This window comes from Branchiostoma belcheri, unplaced genomic scaffold, assembly GCF_001625305.1.
Source record: "Branchiostoma belcheri isolate BF01 breed outbred unplaced genomic scaffold, Haploidv18h27 scaffold43, whole genome shotgun sequence".
Taxonomy (NCBI): domain Eukaryota; kingdom Metazoa; phylum Chordata; class Leptocardii; order Amphioxiformes; family Branchiostomatidae; genus Branchiostoma; species Branchiostoma belcheri.
Genome location: NW_017804054.1, coordinates 2,641,505 through 2,660,540, shown reverse-complemented (window position 1 = coordinate 2,660,540; position 19,036 = coordinate 2,641,505). Strand labels below are relative to the sequence as shown.

At 39.3% G+C, this 19,036-nt stretch overlaps 1 protein-coding gene across 4 annotated transcripts in view; it reads left to right on the top strand.

The window, feature by feature from the left end:
• LOC109478342 (cGMP-dependent protein kinase 1-like) overlaps positions 1-18,848 on the top strand; it is a 23,528-nt gene extending 4,680 nt beyond the window's left edge. The window contains exons 1-19 of one of the 4 annotated variants that reach the window (XM_019779860.1): positions 2,977-3,476; positions 9,186-9,352; positions 9,640-9,753; positions 10,058-10,163; positions 10,498-10,561; positions 10,800-10,877; positions 11,336-11,430; positions 11,627-11,638; positions 11,966-12,037; positions 12,349-12,423; positions 12,687-12,774; positions 13,937-14,076; positions 14,410-14,499; positions 14,735-14,876; positions 15,140-15,303; positions 15,738-15,860; positions 16,301-16,363; positions 16,495-16,561; positions 16,804-18,848. In XM_019779860.1, the coding sequence (XP_019635419.1) occupies positions 3,202-3,476; positions 9,186-9,352; positions 9,640-9,753; positions 10,058-10,163; positions 10,498-10,561; positions 10,800-10,877; positions 11,336-11,430; positions 11,627-11,638; positions 11,966-12,037; positions 12,349-12,423; positions 12,687-12,774; positions 13,937-14,076; positions 14,410-14,499; positions 14,735-14,876; positions 15,140-15,303; positions 15,738-15,860; positions 16,301-16,363; positions 16,495-16,561; positions 16,804-16,899 (2,031 nt within the window). In that variant the 5' untranslated portion in view covers positions 2,977-3,201 and the 3' untranslated portion in view covers positions 16,900-18,848. Of the gene's footprint in view, positions 1-2,976; positions 3,477-9,185; positions 9,353-9,639; positions 9,754-10,057; positions 10,164-10,497; positions 10,562-10,799; positions 10,878-11,335; positions 11,431-11,626; positions 11,639-11,965; positions 12,038-12,348; positions 12,424-12,686; positions 12,775-13,936; positions 14,077-14,409; positions 14,500-14,734; positions 14,877-15,139; positions 15,304-15,737; positions 15,861-16,300; positions 16,364-16,494; positions 16,562-16,803 lie in introns of those variants that run through there. The other 3 variants (XM_019779859.1, XM_019779862.1, XM_019779861.1) reach the window with 3 other exon arrangements.
• The last annotated feature ends 188 nt before the right edge of the window (positions 18,849-19,036 follow it).

Genomic DNA, 19,036 nt, shown 5'->3' with positions numbered 1-19,036 from the left:
TGCTAGCTACGCGCGGTACTTGAAATAAATTGACGTGTATCGCCGTATTTCTGGAAATAAATGCCGCGACACGAAGATCTAGCGCTGACTCGGCTTGCACCCAGCGTTCAGCGTCACCCGCGCCATTACCCCCGCCGTCATCCCGCGCCGTCATTGCTGCGCCGTCACCCAACGTTTTTATCGGAACCAGACACCCCTCTGTTTGACCCCTTTTGAATGGTAAGACCCAAAACTGAAACCTCCCCATTCCTTAACAACATGGTAAATTCCATTTTCAGCATAACGGGGGTGTCCGGAGCACTTAAAAACCTTTTATTTCGACGCCCATAAACACATATGCAATTAAACAAAAACGTTCTGCATCATCTGCAGCCCAATAGCAATACGTATACCGAACAACAGACCAATCCGTCCAGCCGATCGCGAGAAACAGCTGCTGACAGAAATGTTTCGAACAATAGTAAAACCTCCTCGCGGAAGGATATTTCCTTCCCCGGAGGTAAAAATATATATATGACTTTAACGTTACGTGGCAAATGAGCATATCAAATATCACAATAAATGGTTTATATCATGATGTATAGCAAAATGCTTCACTGTAGAATCGTAGTTCTAAAACCATGCACGTATATTCCATGCACATAAAAGAGCTTTATATCTATGTATAAATATATACGGACTGTGAAACGGCAACAGTCAGTCAGAATTCAATAACTGTGTTATCTACCTCTGCACTTTAGTACTAACCTTGAGTAAGCTCAGGAAAACAATTATTTGATACAAGGGCCTTGAATTTTAAAGGTCACGATTTCTCAATAACAGTGGTAAGTGTACCCTAACTCTACAGCGTAGAAAGGGCTCTTTCGGGGGATAAAGCACCTTTACGTGCTATGGCAATAGTTCATGTATCCATTCCATATCACACATTGAAAAAGAATATTTTATATCCATGTGTGTACGTGTGAGTGAATCGCTTGCTTATATAGCAGATAGCATATTTTCTATATTGCATAATAGAATGATTCAGTTCATTCGTAATCACATTGCAAACGACGGCGCGTGTTTTTGACGTTAATCATTTTCATAGAAGAATTTTTTTAAATTGATTTATGACAATAAACAAAACTTGACTCTATAAATAAGATGAATCATATTTGAGCTGAACAATCTAATATTCAACATGGATTATAATTATGCAATCATTTTGTCCCCACTGAATCATCTCAGAAAGTCGACATAGGGACTTTCTCGGGACATTTCCCTCTTTTTGCACCACTAGATTCTGCAATAGTCCATACTTATATCACTTTGTTATAGAATGCACGAAATATGATGTTTTCCGTTATAAGCTAACCGCTTTTCGTCAGAATTTTTGGCATTTTTGCTCCATGAATGTCGATATACATTGAGATAGTGTGGTTTCGACTTATATAGTATGCAGATAAGTTACTAGAATATTGACTTTGAAAAACCCAATCCCTGAAACACTGCACGTAATGCTTTTCCAAACGTTAATTAAATCTTATGGCCACGCTGCGTTATGAGTTGTGTATTTTCGCTTCCATGGATAAAGTAAATATTATTTATGCATATCAATGCGCGCTTGCCTTGGCAACAAAACAACACTAACGCAGTGTGTGGGTGGGTACAACTTAATAATTAGTCTAGTAGCTACGTGCTGAAAGCAGTGAGTTGCGCTGAACACGGTCCTTAGATCCTAAATTGTTTATTAATGCCGCTAACAAGCACGGAAAAGACGGGCAGCAGTGAGTCAAAATTTCAGACATTGTAAAGCGAAATGGTTATTATGAGAAGTAGGTATACACTTCTCTCGCGCTTTTTACTAAGTAGTGCCACAGGGGCAACATTGTCATCCAATGCATTTTCAGAGCAGCAAAACCGGAAATATTCTGAACAAGACAATCTTTGTAATATTGCCACATACTGCTTCACATTTGCACGTTTCAAACAGTACTTCATCTGTATCTGTATCTGTATAGCCGGTATAAGCACTTCATATTTTTGGTATTCAAAACTGCAGAAACAAGCCCCAGGATGAGTCCTTTATTTTAGGAGTGGTACCCTAAAAATCATCCCAGGGCCCTTCCAGTAACCATTTTTCGTTAGAATTTCGGGTATATTTGCTCCATAATGGTCAAAATACATTAGGAAAGTGTGGTTCCAACAAGTATGTATAGAAGTGACTAGAATATTGACTTTGTAAAATCGGTTTTCCAAGCTCTAAAAACTGGATGCCTTTAACCTTTAACATTTGTGAAAGCCCTGGTTCGTAGCTGGAGCATTGTGCGCTTGAACAATGGAGATCTTCGCCCGAGCAAAACATGTATGCGGGCCGAGAGCTGGAGATGCCAAAGGGGCTTTTGTAGTCACCGTTTGCATCGAGCCCCCGTATAAATAATCTTGAGCCACATTCCAGCCCGCCAGGCATGATATGTTTCCCTCACCGACTGTCAAGCCGCTGTGAGTACGAAAGCCAGGCCACTGACATAATATGAGGGTCTGCATGAGGGGATACAGGAAGCTGGTTAACGGTACGTTTAAAAGGTCCCGACGGGTCATACTTAGGGTGAATTCAGGTTGACTGGAAAGGCTTAATGGCAAATTGACTTGTTCTGGTTACTGGTTTTGGGTCGTTTGGGGGATACTTTCATCGGATTGTTCCACTGTATTCAAGGGGTGTTTGGCAAAACTAGTACCTTGACTTGGGCAAGACTACGAGAATTTGTCAATATCAAAATAAACCTTTAATGATAAACCCGGAATTACTATCAATGTGCTACGTAGAATCATAGCGACCAATTACCCTTCACGAATAGTTTACCTATACAATTAACATTAAAACTAAGTGGGCGGGCTGCGATTAACGATGGATTATTAAAACATCTCGCTACGCCTCACGGAAAAAAGGCATGCAGAGCCTCTAATATATCGCCTGGTAATTGATGGTGACGTCAGTGTAGTGGGGGTGAGAGTGGCTAGCGAGACCAGGAGCTCAGATCCGGAAACCGGCAGAACCGAACCGGTGATCGACATACTACTCTACCGCCTTGCTAAGCTGAGGTGCTGGGAGGTTTTGGACACTAGTAGGTCATAAGTAGAGCCGTGAGCACGCCTGTAAGAGCTGCCAAGGCCCGGTTGTTTCTCGGTGTTGTCGTTCCCTACCGCTGACCTCGTATCGCCATGGGAACGCTGCGGGACCTGCAAAGAGCTCTCCAGGAGAAAATAGAGGAGCTTCGCGAGAGAGACGAGCTCATCGACGAACTGGAACTGGAGCTGGAAGAAAAGGACCAGCTCATCCAGCGTCTACAGAGCGAGCTCGACAAGTACAGATGCGTCCTCAGACCGGCTACTCAGAAAGTGGGAGGCAGGGCCAAACGGCAGGCCATCTCTGCAGAGCCGACATCCTTCTCAGATATATCCACCAAAAAAACAGAGTGCTATGTCAAAACGTCCACGTAAGTAGTAACACATTATACAGGCTAGAAAGAAGCACTAGGTGTTGTATCTAATACGTAACTGTTTACACAGAAATGTTGTTCAAAGTAAACACTTTTCAGCCGCGGTAGCGAGCAATACAAAAATGATCATGAATGAAAAGCGTGCAGTATTTCTTTGCAGTGTCAACAAAGGGCAGTGTTCCGTAATGGCCAGTGAGCATTCACAGCTGGGCTGAAAATCAATAAATCTTTCTATTCGTCATTCGTTAACGCGCTTTTAGCGTTGTATTTTTTCCAGCTGGTATCACGTTGGTACTGGGTATGGATTTTTAACTCTTTGTCAGTTGAGAGGCTTTCTTTTACCTTCTATAGTCTTCCCTTTGGCATCATACAGTCACAAGATGACCAACGTCAGATGATAAGCGATAAGCTTAAGAACATTAACTGTGGGTAGAGTATCAAAGGAATCAGGCTGAATACAAAGGAATAAGAACTCGCAACGGAGATGATTTCTTGTTGCTTTATACAGTATGGGTTGAAGTTAAAGCTCCTTGGTATGAGTAGTCAGTACAGTATTTTATTTCAAAGGAAGACATTTCGTACTATAGTGTTCCCGAGTGAAGCCAGGTTGTAATTCTATCTATCTGAGAGAGAGGTTGGTACTGTAAGTAGGTCGGGTAGAGTACTAAAGGTCGAGGTCTTTTGTAAAGCCTCTGCTTTTGTTTACAGAAAAAAGAAGCTTAAGGGAGAACATGAACATGTACCGTCTGGATTGTATCCCTTCATACTTTCACCAACAAGCTGTTTAAAATAGCTTCACGGTGGGCGTTTGCAGGAATGTAGTCACAACAGCGTGTTTAATAGTAAAGAACGATGTTTCTTAGAATTATTTGCAAAGAGCCGAAAAAAGCATGGTTCCTCTGTTGTTGTTGTTTTTTTTGCGCAAGGCAGATAAAAAACATCTTATTCTACAAACATTGCGAAAGGAAATTGTGGTCTTCGTAATTCTCACTTTCATTAGCTTAGCGCTCGCTATTATCTTAAAAGGTTTATTAAAGTATAGAGTAATACTGATTTTTTTCTTTGTCAAAAATGTATAAACGGCACTAATTTGCTCATCACCCGTGAAAACGGTGCTAAATTAGAGTAATAGATTTTCGTTCTACCTTGAACTTATTGGACCAAAGGGTGAGTCTTTGATTATAAGCTATAGCCACGAGGCGCGAATGTGTTAACAATGTCGACGCGTGCCCAGACAATCTGACGCCTTTTTCCAGGATATATATTTCACACGTCTATGTCAAACACCTGCGATCTCAAGTTATTTGCAATTATATACAGATTCATGTACAGATAAAGATTTATGTACAGATACAGATACAGGTTTTCTAAGTATGATGACCGTTGTCAGTCCCTACACCTGAGTGAGGAGGATTGACACAGCAGCCTTTGTGTGGATTTATTTAAGGTGGATAACAAACAGGTTGTGAATCTGAGACCCCCACACTTTTGATACATATTTCAAATGTACTAAACATGTATTTCCAAAAGATGTTGGAGCTAAAATTGATAGAATGTCTAATATGAACACAGGGATCCTCATACAACCTAACATAACCTGAAATAACATTATTGCGTATACTGGCGTTATAAAAAATTTCTTTTAATTTCACAATTAAAATATTTACGTTCGCAAGACGATCATTGCTTCTGATCAGACCTAAAATGACTCACGGCAGTTTCTAGATGAACTGCTTTGAAGATTTCTAAGCGCGATTTCGTCTCTGTGAAGCGCAGTACTTCTGTTCACGCCCAGGCAATTAATCAGGGCCGGCTGCACCTGCTGCTAGCTAGCCTTCTCCTAATTGGTTGCAGTGCTCCAATTTTAGTACCAGCTCTTCACTGTGGCCATTCACACAAGGTGTTATGAAAAGGAGTTTAGTATTTCTCACCACCGCTTCACCTGGAGGCTACAGACCCCGTGCGTGGTTCTGATGTGTGCGCATACTTGTGTGGGCGATTTTTCAGGAAATATGAATATATTCCCCTCAGGTCACAGCAAGAATTTTCTATGGATGACATCAGTGCGTGGATTGATTTTCGCCTGATTTTGGAAAAACAAACAAGAAATTTTGTTGCCCTCTGACAGTGGTCAAAATGCCGAAAATGGGCAAAGATGTCTGTTGCCATGCCGGAACGTGGATGGCAGATAAATGTGAAGACAAGAGAAGGCTCTGATTTATTCTTTTGTCTTTTACTTTGATGCAGTGATGTATTTCATTCCTTTTATATGTGATGGTGGCTGTGCGATGTTCCCACTGAATCAAAACCATTTGTACATTGATTGAAAGCTTTTTTCAAAGTTGTTTTAGTGACAAATGGATGTTGTAATAGTTGTTAGTAAACTTACCACAATATATGTATCATTTCCTGTATGATTAAGTTTATGATGTCAAAATTTGAAAATATTGTGTTTTTAGCCTTTGGTTCTAACTCGAGCACTCTGCAGTTACGCCACACGACCCCACACTTCGATTCAATCATTCCTGTTCAATGTAAAAACCTGAGACAGGTAATGGATTGTTGCCCCTACGGCCATCTTGATTTCTAAGAAATGTACTGAAATAGCAACACACACACTGGAATCGCCATATTTTACAACCCACGTATACCCCCATTAAAATGCCATCCGCGTCGAAAATCTTTTTATGTGTCTGAAGGGGATTCAAACTAAGTAACGATAGTAATCCTCGGTAGACAGGCTCTTATGTCTTCGAAGATCTTCGACATGAGAGTCATCAATAAAGACATAGGAGTTTCTGGTAACTGAGTTATCAACTAAGTTGCCACAAATCGTACGTTTTCTAAGCTGGCAAGGAGATATGATTATAGAGTATCTTCAGAAAACTTCGTTTTTATATTTTTTACCGAAGCGCGTATTACAATCCAGCTATACACACGCGCCAATAAGGTTATTCCAGTTCATTTTGAAAAGGCACTTTATTACGTCGCTTTTCGGTATGAACGTCATGAAGTACCTTTTGTGAATCACATACATGTAGGACAGGCATCCAAGTAGTACTTACTCATGGTGCTTCAAATGCTCTGGGATTCAAGATCGACCTTGGCCCATCAAAATCATGGCACTTGAAGCTCAACAAGCAGCAACATTATCAAGACGTTCGTTTTTATAAAAGTGATTCTAACATAGCGAGGCCTTTAGCTGTCTTGAGTTTCTCTTGCAGTTATCAATACTTATTTTAATATTAAACCACAGTAAACCACATATAGGCGAGCAAGTCGAACAAATAGTATAGAAATATATAATTAACAGTACTAGTAAGAAGTTATCGTACAGAATTTTTATACAAGGCTTATGAGGAGCCACTCAAATGTTTTGGGTTACTGTACAGTCAGTCAGGACAGATGTTGGTTGGCCTTTGACTTGAAAAGTTTAAGTTTATATACCCATTTGGGCATAAACAATTACGTGGTAGCTTGTGATGTTGTTCTGGGAAAGAAGCTTTCAGCGTGTAACTTCCTCCTAAGAGGCGGTGTATGGCGGAAGAAAGGGTGATTTGTTTCAGTGGAAGTGGCAAAACGTGTCCTAGCTGAGACGTTTGAAGTGAAGTTCCGCGGAGCATTTACCGTGGAAATAGCGATAAAATAACGCCAGGCTCGCAGCGTTACGCCTATGTGAGGTGGCGATATTTGGTAGACATTTTCATCACTATTTCTTATCACGTCCTGCCAACCCACGCGTCTGAAGTACCGACAGCCAATATCGCAAAGGTGAAAATTCACCAGTTTTATTACAGTGACTACGCCTCCCTTTGCCCTGATGCAGCAGTTACACTGGCAATTGGTTTTAACACAGTGTCTCATTACAGGGCAAGAAATCCTTTTTTTCCATGGACGCACAAAATTGCACGTTGACAAAAAGTTAAGGTGCAATCTGAATAATTTACGTGTATTATTATATATTGTATTAATTCGGTTTGCAAGTGTTTTACTGTGTGTTAACCTTCTTAGCCAGAATAAATTTTATCTAAACAATGCAAGTACGTGTATTTTTTGCTAATTGATCAACAACATGGATAGAGACTTCTGCTGAATGGCCATGTTAACAGATTGAGGTCGAATAAAATACTGACATCTCTGGCTGAGAGACATGGCTATTGACTGTGCATGTGATGATGTGCAGTCTTGATAACCAATGTATCAACGTTATAATTAGTCCCCTGAGGCTCTCTTATCAAGTTTTCTTTTTTGTACAAACTTCAGAGATTCGCAGTGCAAACATGATATTTTGCACATTGCACATGCATGTTGGTATTTCGAGCCCTGCCATTACACATTACCCTCACGTCTCTAATCTTCCACCTATGTCCGTGGCAAAAGTCCGTCACACCACACCTGGTGCCGACATGAAGCGTAACTTGTGTGGGCGAAGGAAGTCGGTATGAATAAAAGATGAATCTAAAACGAAGACTTCTTAAGCTAAATGAGGCTTGCTTCCTGTGGAACAAGTATGGTCCTGGTCAAAACCTTGTTCCTTGTGCCGCACGCTTGCCTGGGTGCCAGACGCTGGCGTTTTATAAGTGATAATTTTTTTGGGAGAAACTCTAATGTCCACTACCATGGAGTTGAAAACACCTCCATGCCGCTACCAAGAGTATCCACTCAAACTCTTTCACGCCAGCGAGGAGATTATTAGGGCCAGAGTGCCGACTTGGGCTTGGCCGGGCGTATGGCTTCCGTGGACGAAGGAGATCGCTCGCTCACTCATTGAAGCTGAATATCGTGTATTCACCAAAGGAAGGCAGTTGATGAGAACTGTCTAGACTAAGGCTGTTAGAAATATATTGCGAGCTTGTTTGTCAAGATAAAATGCCGTAAAAGTCTTTTAAGATGGCCCGATTAGAGTGTCGTTTACCTCAGGAGTAGATATCGATCACATTACGGGCGGGGAGCACGCTTCTTATCGCACGGAGTATGGAGTGAGACATGAGTTCAAATGGCCTGTAAAGGATAGTCTTCCTGTAGAGACGTTTCAACTTGTGAGCATTTTGTCATTAATCAGTCCTCGCGTGCTGACATGGTAACGACGTTAGATCTTACTTCGGTTCGCAGGCTGAATATAAAAGAACAGGAAGACTCCAAAGATACTCTAGGTATTTAAAGTACTGTTTTTGTTTGGTCAGTTTGCTATAGATGGAAAATGATACCGTAAGATAATGTATTTTTGATAAGTTGATCCTACATTCAAAGCCTTTTGCATCAGATACAGCAGACTTATATTTTAAGCCTTGCCTGACGATATGATTGGATCGGTATACCATGCGAGTTTGGCTAGAATCTGATGCTTGCAAGTAGAACTCGAAGGGTTGTTATAATCACAAATGTCAAAGACAAATTGAGACTACTTCATTGAAATGTTCCGAGAGTAAACATAATAATGGCCTCTGCTCATTCGTAAACATCATTGAAAGAAACAACGACAACATTGTATATCTCTAATTACTAACCGTAACGTCTACATGTATGTCTATTAAGAAAATCAAACAACAACGTTGTATGTCGCTAATTACTAACCGTAACATCTAAATGTATATCTATCAAAAGAAACATCAAACGACAACATAGTATTTCTCTAATTACTAACTGTAAAATCTACTAGAAAATGTAATAAATGCATTCACATGGCTAACCGTTTTGTTTCTATAGTTCCAAGGACCTGATAAAGGCGGCCATCTTGGACAATGACTTCATGAAGAACCTTGAGACGTCTCAGATCCAGGAGATAGTGGACTGCATGTACCCGGTGGAGTACAGCAAGGACCAGGTCATCATCAAGGAAGGCGATGTGGGGTCTCTCGTATATGTCATGGAAGGTAACGGGCTCTTACTACTGCCCAAAATTGGGCTACTGAGTAACTGAAGTTACTGTCACTAGAAAGCAGCACCTAGCTGCCGAATCAGCTATCCTGGTTAAAGAAAACATAAGTACAAATGATAAAGAAATGAAATTTCAATAGTCATTTCCATACATTGTACCAGACACAATTGTCGTGCGATAGTGTTCGTCTTCTCCTATCCAATAGGAGATGTAAGAAGTGTCTTGTCTTTCTATACAATTCTGAAAGGGAACTCCTAAAGCCTCATTTTTTGTCCTGTTCAGAGGGTAAGGTGGAAGTGACCAAGGAGGGAAACAAGCTCAGCACGATGGGCCCTGGGAAGGTGTTTGGCGAGTTGGCCATTTTGTACAACTGCACAAGAACTGCTACAGTAAGAGGTGGGTGGATCTTCGAATATACGTGTCCGTACGGATGGGATACAACTGTAGGTAGAGCTGTGTACCGGTTCGCTGGAACTAGTTCCAGACTTGTAAAAATGTCCAAGTTCAAGTTAATAAAACAACCTGAAAAGTAATTGTACAGAAAAATATCATGTCACATTCCCCTTTTTGTTCTAAACCACCTGAAATCTTCAATAGTTAAATATTTGCGCTGTAAAATGAAGAAGCTTATTTGTTCTTCTGGTAGCCTAATATCCACCTACCACACCACAATTAACATGGATGGTTCTCCTTCAAACAGCTCTTACTAAAGCAAAGCTATGGGCCATCGACCGACAGTGCTTCCAGGCTATCATGATGAAGACCACGCTTCAAAAGCAGCAGGAGTACATCGAATTCCTCACCAGGTAGCCTTGACTAACTATACAAAAACTATGCAAAATACTTTGATGACGGTGGAAAGATGTTTGATATAAGATTTAAGCTGCAGAAAAGAGGTTTGATATAAGATTTCATTTACAACGTAAACAAGAGAAAATAAGACATAGCTTCTACGTTCTACATTTGCAATCCCTCTGTTAGAATCCTCTTTAAAATTGTAGCGTTTAGACAATAACGAAGCTCCTTGTTGTCCCCAATAACTGTAAAGATAGATATCAGTCTTTTTAATGAACTTTAACACTAGCTATAGGCTATAGCGAGTTATCTGTTGTTGAATCTATAACCTCAATATTTCTGTAGTGTTCCCACCTTCAAAGACCTTCCAGAAGAGACGATCAGCAAGATAGCCGATGTCCTCGAAGAGGTAGGTGTATCTCCTCTCTTTTCTAAAAAAGATAGTACTGTTCTCAATACTGAGCATTAATATGCCTATATGCATATATTGGTATCCTAGAAAAATAACATTTTCGTCTTTAAAGGAACGTAGAATAGTAGGCTTGACATGTTTCAATAAAATTGTAGATTTTCTTTCGCTTATTCAAATTTTCCAGTGTTACGTTTCAAAAACAGTCATTAAGTTAACCTTGGGTATTTTGTCGTAGTGCATCTATCACGAGGGAGAATTCATCATTAGGCAAGGAGCAATAGGGGACACTTTCTTCATCATCAAGAAGGGAATGGTAAACCATCCTTTTAATCCATTTCTTAAAGTGATATTGTTGTTTGTATTCATGTTATTGTTTGTAATTCCTCGGCTGATTAAAGTTGATTATGAAACCGAGTTATTGTGGTAAAAGAATACTCTACATCATGGAAAAGGTGTGGAGGCGTAATAAAGAGTTAATGCCCTGCCCCGATGTGTATATGGTGAGATAATCCCTGGTCAGGTGCGATAACCACAGAATAAACCACCAAGTGAACGTAGCGAACGAGGCGGTTTACAATTTTATGATGGTTTTTGCTACGGTCAAAAAATGGTCGGTTATTCTAATAAACGACCACTTTTGAGGTTACGGTCTGATAACCGATAGGAAATGGAGCCCTCTGATTGGCCGACGTCTCCTGGCTATATGATAATTAAGGCTAATAAAGAAAAAAGAATATTACCTAACCACGTCTCTCTGTTTACCTCCTGTAGGTTGATGTTACAAGGACGGATCCCGGAAGTTCTTCTCCGAAGTTTATCCGTTCATTAAAGAAAGGCGATTTCTTCGGGGAGAAAGCTCTACAAGGGTAAATACTACACACTACTGTGATCACAATTTACACTTTTACGAATATACAACATGTGTACGTTAAATATTAAAACAAATATCTCAATATCTTTTAAGTAATGCCTAATGGTTAACGATCTATATTGAGGTGGGACAGTATAAGTAAATGTAAGACGTTGATATCGTTCTTATGTTCCCTCGTGTCTTATTTTCAGCCCGGAAGCAGTGTGAGTGTGTCTTATATGTGGTGAAAAACTCTTACTTTTTTGTTGCCGTGATTTTCTCCATCTATTTCGTGAGTTTGCCGTTGCTCTATCACAGCAATTTTCTGCAAAATATGTCTCCATTTATTAAACCACCATTATACTTTAAACCTTTGTCTAAATGTTTCTTTGATGTTAGTGGTTACACAGTGTCTGCTTTTGTGTTTGGACGCATCGGCTTTGCTTGCTTTATTTCCACGTTTTCTTTTTTCTTTCCTTTTTTTCACAAGCTAATAATGATAATTTCAATGTAATTTCCAGTCATTTCATACAAATGTGTTTTGTCTATAGGGAAGATATCCGGACAGCCAATATCGTTGCAGCGGATAAGGACAGCGTAGTCTGTCTGGTTATCGACAGAGAGTGAGTATACATATAATTTTTAAACTCAATATTTGTGAGATTCATCACTGGCATGATAATGTTTACTACATTTGAGAAGAAAACCCAGAAGTTAACCTATCTTTACTGAAGGAGTGGTGTATCATTTGGATAGATATCATACAATGTATACAATGTCGATGCTATTTTTAATCAGGTTAACATAAATGATCTTTACTGAAGGAATGGTGTATCATTTGGATAGATATCATACAATGTATACAATGTCGATGCTATTTTTAATCTTGTTTCATAAATTAAGTATTTAACGTTATTATGTTTTTTTCATGTAGCTCCTTCAGCCAGTTGATAGGAGGACTGGGCCATGTCTCTAACAAGAAGTATGAACACGAGGAGGACAATGTCGCGTGAGTTGCTCGTCCAGTTTTCATTTCAATCATTAATTCTTGACATAGATTCTTTATTGACTCAAGAAAAGTGACTTTTGACTTTTGTGATGAATTTTCTTTTGCATTACGGGCACATGATGTTGAGTAATGATTGTGTCAATATATTTAAGTATTTTCTCCTTACAAAAAACATTAAAAACTGATTTTCAATGGTCTACATTATGCTTGTTTCAAGTATGAGTATACCTTATGTGTGACTGTTTCCTATTCTCTTCCCACAGAGTTGACAATGAGTTTGCAAATGTCAAATTGTCAGACACGGAAATCGTAGCGACGTTAGGAGTGGGCGGATTTGGCAGAGTTGAACTGGTATGTACGTCTATATTGTGTCATGAATCACGTCATTTACGTACTAAATGGATGTCAATAAACCTATTAATATACCCTTTACAAATGGTGTTCAAGTTGTCATTCGTCATGGATTTTGGCATGAATCGGTTGTAGTTGATAGGAAGGATTTGGCCACGCCACATTTAGCAAAACATTTACTACAGTAACTATCTTTATAGAGCAGTCACGAGTCCTAAACAACGCCTCATAAGTACACGTACAGACCATTGACTTTTTGGCACAGTGTCGATGTTTGTAAGTTCATCGCATATTAATGTTTGAGTTATCTCATAAAACATCAGTGCTGACGTGAGTAGAATAGACGTAAGCAGCTGAAAGCTTGTACGTAAGCCGAGTGATGATTCCATCAATCCATTGCCAGTCCCAAGTCTGAAAAAAAAACTAAATCACGTCACGTCTGGTCTTTTGGTGTTGACCAAGCCCTGTGTGAAGCAATATTGCTGTTAGTTCTGGATGAAAGCCGCTGCGTGGGACGACATGACGCTCCAAGGCAACTCCTACATCCATCTACCATCTTTGATGTCTCCTCATAGATCTTGTGGGCTTCTAAGTAATTCCCTAATCACGACTGGGGATTTCTACATGTAGTAGATATTTATCATCTTTATGGCCGTCGTAAGCCTGACAATAAATAATACAGTGTTTCAGGAAATGTCAAATGTTGACCAGAGTGTGTAGCTCATACATATATGTATGTATACACCACTTTCATTTGTTGGTTGTCGGAATTTTTTCAGATACAAATATAAAGCGACAGGCGGAAAGAAAAAAACAGACCTCCCCAAATGCTATGATAGGAGCCATGAAGTCAACATATCAGGCTGGTTTGTAATTCAAACAAAAATTTAATCAAACCACTGGATTGATAGATGGAAAAACTGCAACGGCTCTGAGGAGAAGGGACTTCCTTCAACTGTTTGGGTCACAATATAAGCTTTTGGAGCTGATTCAGATCCTGTAATGTTTTTATTTCGCAAATAAAAAACAAAGGAAGCGGGAGAACCCGTGAACCAACAATTTAAATTAGTGTGGCCTTACGTTTCACGTCTTCGTGTATTCATGTACAGACCACATACTCATTTTTCAATATCATATAATCAATTTGTTTCAATAAAAAAAGGTGCGCGTGAAGGGCTTCAACAACAGGACGTTCGCACTGAAGCAGCTGAAGAAGAAGCACATTGTGGAAACTCGGCAGCAGGACCATATCATGTCTGAGAAGAAAATCATGGGAGAAGCCCGCTCAGACTTCATCGTCAGGTAATTAATCCATTCATCACCATGGAAACAGGGACACAAGGTAATAAAAGGTAGCTCAGGCACCATATTGTTATAAATTATACCATTATTGCATTATTATTATTACATTACCTAGAGTCTGTTGAAAGCAATCACTTCTGAATGTATTTAATGTTCATCATGCCTTGCAAGCTTATATAAGGCTGAGTTGTGAGGAGCTTACAATTATTGGGGCTTAATTGCAAGGGTCTGGAGCGTCTGCCATTCGGCGTTTACTTAGGTGACTTTATTACGACGCCAGGTGCAGTCATAGGCTAGAATAAGAAAATGATTTTCTTCATCATTTTATTACAGATTGTTCAAGACATTCAAGGATTCTAAATATCTGTACATGTTGCTGGAGGTTTGCCTTGGCGGCGAACTGTGGACCATCCTCAGAGACAGGTACTCCATGTCATAATAACATGTACCACATGTAGGTTTATAATCCAATACGTCAATGTTCATGTCCTGTATATTGTATTTGTCAGCAAGGCTAGCTTTTGTAATAGCCACTGACTAGTCGGATGTATATATCTTTTCAAATCAGAACCAATAAGTGCATAAATAAATCTGATGTCTTTAAATTTTGTATTTCTATGGTTAAACTGAGGAGAGGTTCAAACATTGTTTGTTGCAGGGGCTCTTTTGACGATGGTACCACCAGATTCTACACCGCATGTGTCCTGGAGGCCTTCACGTACCTCCACCAGCGGGGGATCATCTACAGGGACCTCAAGCCGGAAAACCTGCTCCTGGATTCTAAGGGTTACATCAAACTGGTGAGAGTTGTTTTAATCTGACTAACAGTCCAGTTTAATTCCGGACTTCCAGTTTAATTCCCATATCTCAACAACCTTACATCTAGATGGGCTAATATTGTAAACTATAGGTAAAAATGATGTAAGAAATACATAGAAGCCATTGAAGATCCCTTGTTGATTAAACCGGCCTGGGAACTAGCCAGAAATTCTGGGACCTCTTGGTACTGAACCGAGCACTCCACACGATCCCACCCACTTACTATGAGTATTTTATTTCTCAGGTTGACTTTGGTTTTGCCAAGAAGATCGGGTTCGGTAGGAAGACGTGGACGTTCTGCGGCACACCTGAGTACGTAGCGCCTGAGATCATCCTAAACAAGGGGCACGACCTGTCCGCCGACTACTGGTCACTCGGCATCCTCATGTTCGAGCTGCTCACCGGCAGGTAACGCATTCACGCGAGATTCCACGAGACGTTGCGTGACTCCGTATGGTACTGTCTATGTCATATGTCAGTGTGTTACATGTTAAGATATCTACATAATTAATGGTTAACGACCTAAACGTTAGCGTTTACGGTGACGTAACGCATTACCTGTTACCACCGAATAAATCATCGAGTGAGCGAAGCGAAGTAACCTAATCCATTCACACCTACAATTGTGCATTATTGCAGTCATTGATGCAATGCATTTTTCTACTTATTGACAGTCTCTTTAATTTATACTGCCAGGTGAAATTTTTGATTATATGCAGATACTAAAACGTAATGTTCATCCATACTGTGAATATTTGGGTTCTGCATTAGGAATAGGTATAGCTATATTTAGTCCATGTTCTCTTTATCCTGACCTCACAATGTTTTTGACCTTGCTGCAGCCCTCCGTTCTCGGGATCTGACCCCATGAAGACCTACAACCTGATCCTGAAGGGCATCGACATCATGGAGTTCCCGAGGAAGATTTCACGGAACGCTCACAACCTTATCAAGAAACTATGCAAGTCAGTACTATGCAGAAAAACTCTGAATGATTATACTATCATGAAATATAGTCTGTATTGGTAGTTACATGCAAGTTAAAACTGCTGTGCTTAACACAATGCAAGTTAAAACTGCTGTTCTCACCTAAACAGGTAAATGTTCTCACCTAGAGCTTTGGTCGTCCTCTGTAGACTGACCCAGTGAGACTTGTCACGTGGCTTCTCTGAAGTGTGACGTTCACACTGGGTCAAATGTATCTGGTAAATGATGTCGTCTCCCAATGCATGCTTTTGTTGAGGTTTTTCAAGTACCCATATGGTGGTCATCGAATCTGTGACTGTGGATGTTGTATGCGTAAATGCAGTCTCACAATGCTCTACAACGATGTACATGCATACCTGGTACGCTACTAGGAGGTTTTTCAGATCATAACGTCATGCATTTTGTCCCCACCCTTAAGGGACAACCCAAGCGAGAGACTGGGTAACCAGAAGAACGGTATTAAGGACATCCAGAAACACAAGTGAGATTTTTTTCTAATCACTGCATGAAATTGGAAAACATTGAAGTTAATTTTACTACATACATAACTTGAAGCAATTGTAATAATGAAGTTTTAAAGTGCTTGATAACGATTTTCCTCATTTATTCCAGGTGGTTTGAGGGCTTCAACTGGGAAGGTTTGAGAAGTAAAACTCTGTGTCCACCGATTGTACAGCCGGTAAGCTATTTCTTTTCTAGAAACGTAGACTTTCATACGTTCGAGATATTTTCCTAAAAGTTTCAAAACAAGTCTATTGCAGTGTAGTGCACAGTCATTAGGACATTTGTTCAGTTCAGTTTATGAAATTCAATGCTAAATGTGATTATACATACCAAGGAAATCGTAATATATTTTTACTAGCAAACATTCAATTTTCAAACCAACACATGCTGAACGTTTGTGATTGTTTTTCGTAACAGGTGAAAAATACTACAGACACCTCCAACTTTGATGACTACCCAATAGACGAAGAGGACACACCTGAAGATTTCACGGGATGGGACAAGGACTTCTAGGTCTATCTTTCACCGACGTGGCAAAACACGTCGTGCTGAATTCATGATTTTTTTTCAAGACTGAGGATGTAGTGATATCTCGGGAGAACATACACGTACAATGCAGATTAATTTTGTAATACGTCAATTGATATGAAAGTTAAACCCGGGAAAAGGATTTTTATTCTGTTGAATTACGCCCAGCTTTAAGATATTTTATGTATTACGATTTGTAAGATTATTCTTTTCTTTTTCAAATTTATCTTTGACTAACTTAGAAGAAGGTTTATTTTGAAAGAACATAACTGTATGTAGACTTCGTGTAGTAAAGACCACTTGATATATTGTAAAACGGCAGAGAAATGTAAAAAAAAACATTGTAATTGCATATTTCATAGAGTGTCATTGTGACGCAGGAAGATTTCTTGATATACAATTTAATCCACGTAGAAATATACGTGGCATCGTATGCCTCATTGAAAGAGGCTTGATTATGAGCCTTCTCTGAAACAACTTGTTTGACACAAGTTTATAAAAGACCAGATTTAACCATGTAAATGTACGTTGTTTGTGGCAAAGGATGAGTACAAGATTATGTGCTATCTACGAATATTTCTCGAATGCACTTCTAGTTTTACGAAATGAAATCAACGTCCAAGAAAAAAAGTTCACCTACAACTGCAAATTAAAAAGAACACCTTTTGTGTAGATTGATAAAATAAAAAAATACAACATTTTCATCGTTTCTGTGTAGAATTTAGCCCTGTCATGAAATTTGGTATGTGATGGAACACTGAACATCTTGAATATTTGAAACGTGCCAAATACTGTGTGTCAGATGTAACTTCAGACTTGCCATGTATGGAGTAGGTATATATAAGGTGCAGTGTATGTTTGCTATGTTTGTATGTTATTATCGTATGTTACGTATGCATTGTACATTGGTTTATCTTCAAAGAATTTAATGTGATGATTTTAACAATTTAAGATTTATACCACCAAATATGATAATGGGAGAGGTAATATGCCGAAGGCATTTTTCTTAGAAAGGATAATTTGTATTTTCACTTTAAAAATATTTTGTTCACCAACTGGGCAAAATGAGACAGAATAGCCTTATCTTTTCATACGAAATGTTATGCTGTCAGATACAATGTAGTTTGCTACAACCAACCTTAGTTGCTTTGAACATATGTTACTCTGTTGAGAATAACACACACATGCGTTTCCAAATGACTTTAACTACACAATGTCTGGTTTGGACGATTGTTTTTGAAAAAAAGTTCTTGTTTACTTACAACACATTTCAAATAGGCACGCTTCTCTGTTTTAAAGGAGACTATTGTGAGGTATAATAATTTTGTAATGTTTACCCTCGCAGAATGAAAACATTTTTGCTCTTTTTCTTCTTCCTCTTCTTCTCCAAACAGATAAGGGTCAATGACCTGAGCCAGATGTCTGCCACCATGGTAACTAGTGTTGGGTTACATCATGTAGCAATTTTATAGCAGGAGGGATTTAGACTCCTGTCACCATATACATGGATGCGTTTGATTAAGAATTAACAGAGTAGACAATATGTGAAGGTAAACATTCTGCATTTGCTTATGAGATGTTACCATTTTGTTTTAGATCAGAGTCAATGGAAATGACAAAGGGATAGGGGAAGACAAGCACAGCTCGAGAATACCTGTTTGTATGAAAAATATGCTCTGCACTTGGCCTGTTGATATCACAAGCAGTGTAACTACATTCTATGTCACCCAACGTTGTCACTTGGATGTACTAGTCCTGATATATTGAAATTGTATATTTTGTACAAAAAACTAGAAACGATATTAAACAGAGTATACTGTCTATCATTCATTATAACTTTCTGCGACATGGGTTGAGACCAAAATATATATGTAAACATATTCAGGAAGTTAAGTGTGTGCTCACTGTGGAGTTATGTAATTAAATATGTTTCACAAAGAAGTGATCTCTCTCTCTCTCTTACATGGGCTGTAAGGTTTGAATCACTTACACCGGGAAGGTCCCCTGCTCTTTTCGATAAGTGTGATGGGTTCTATAAGTTACATGTGTGGGGTGTCCTATCTGAGAGACGTCCCTAACCAAAGCTAGGTCCTCATTTTCACTTGAGTTATTTTATTATTAT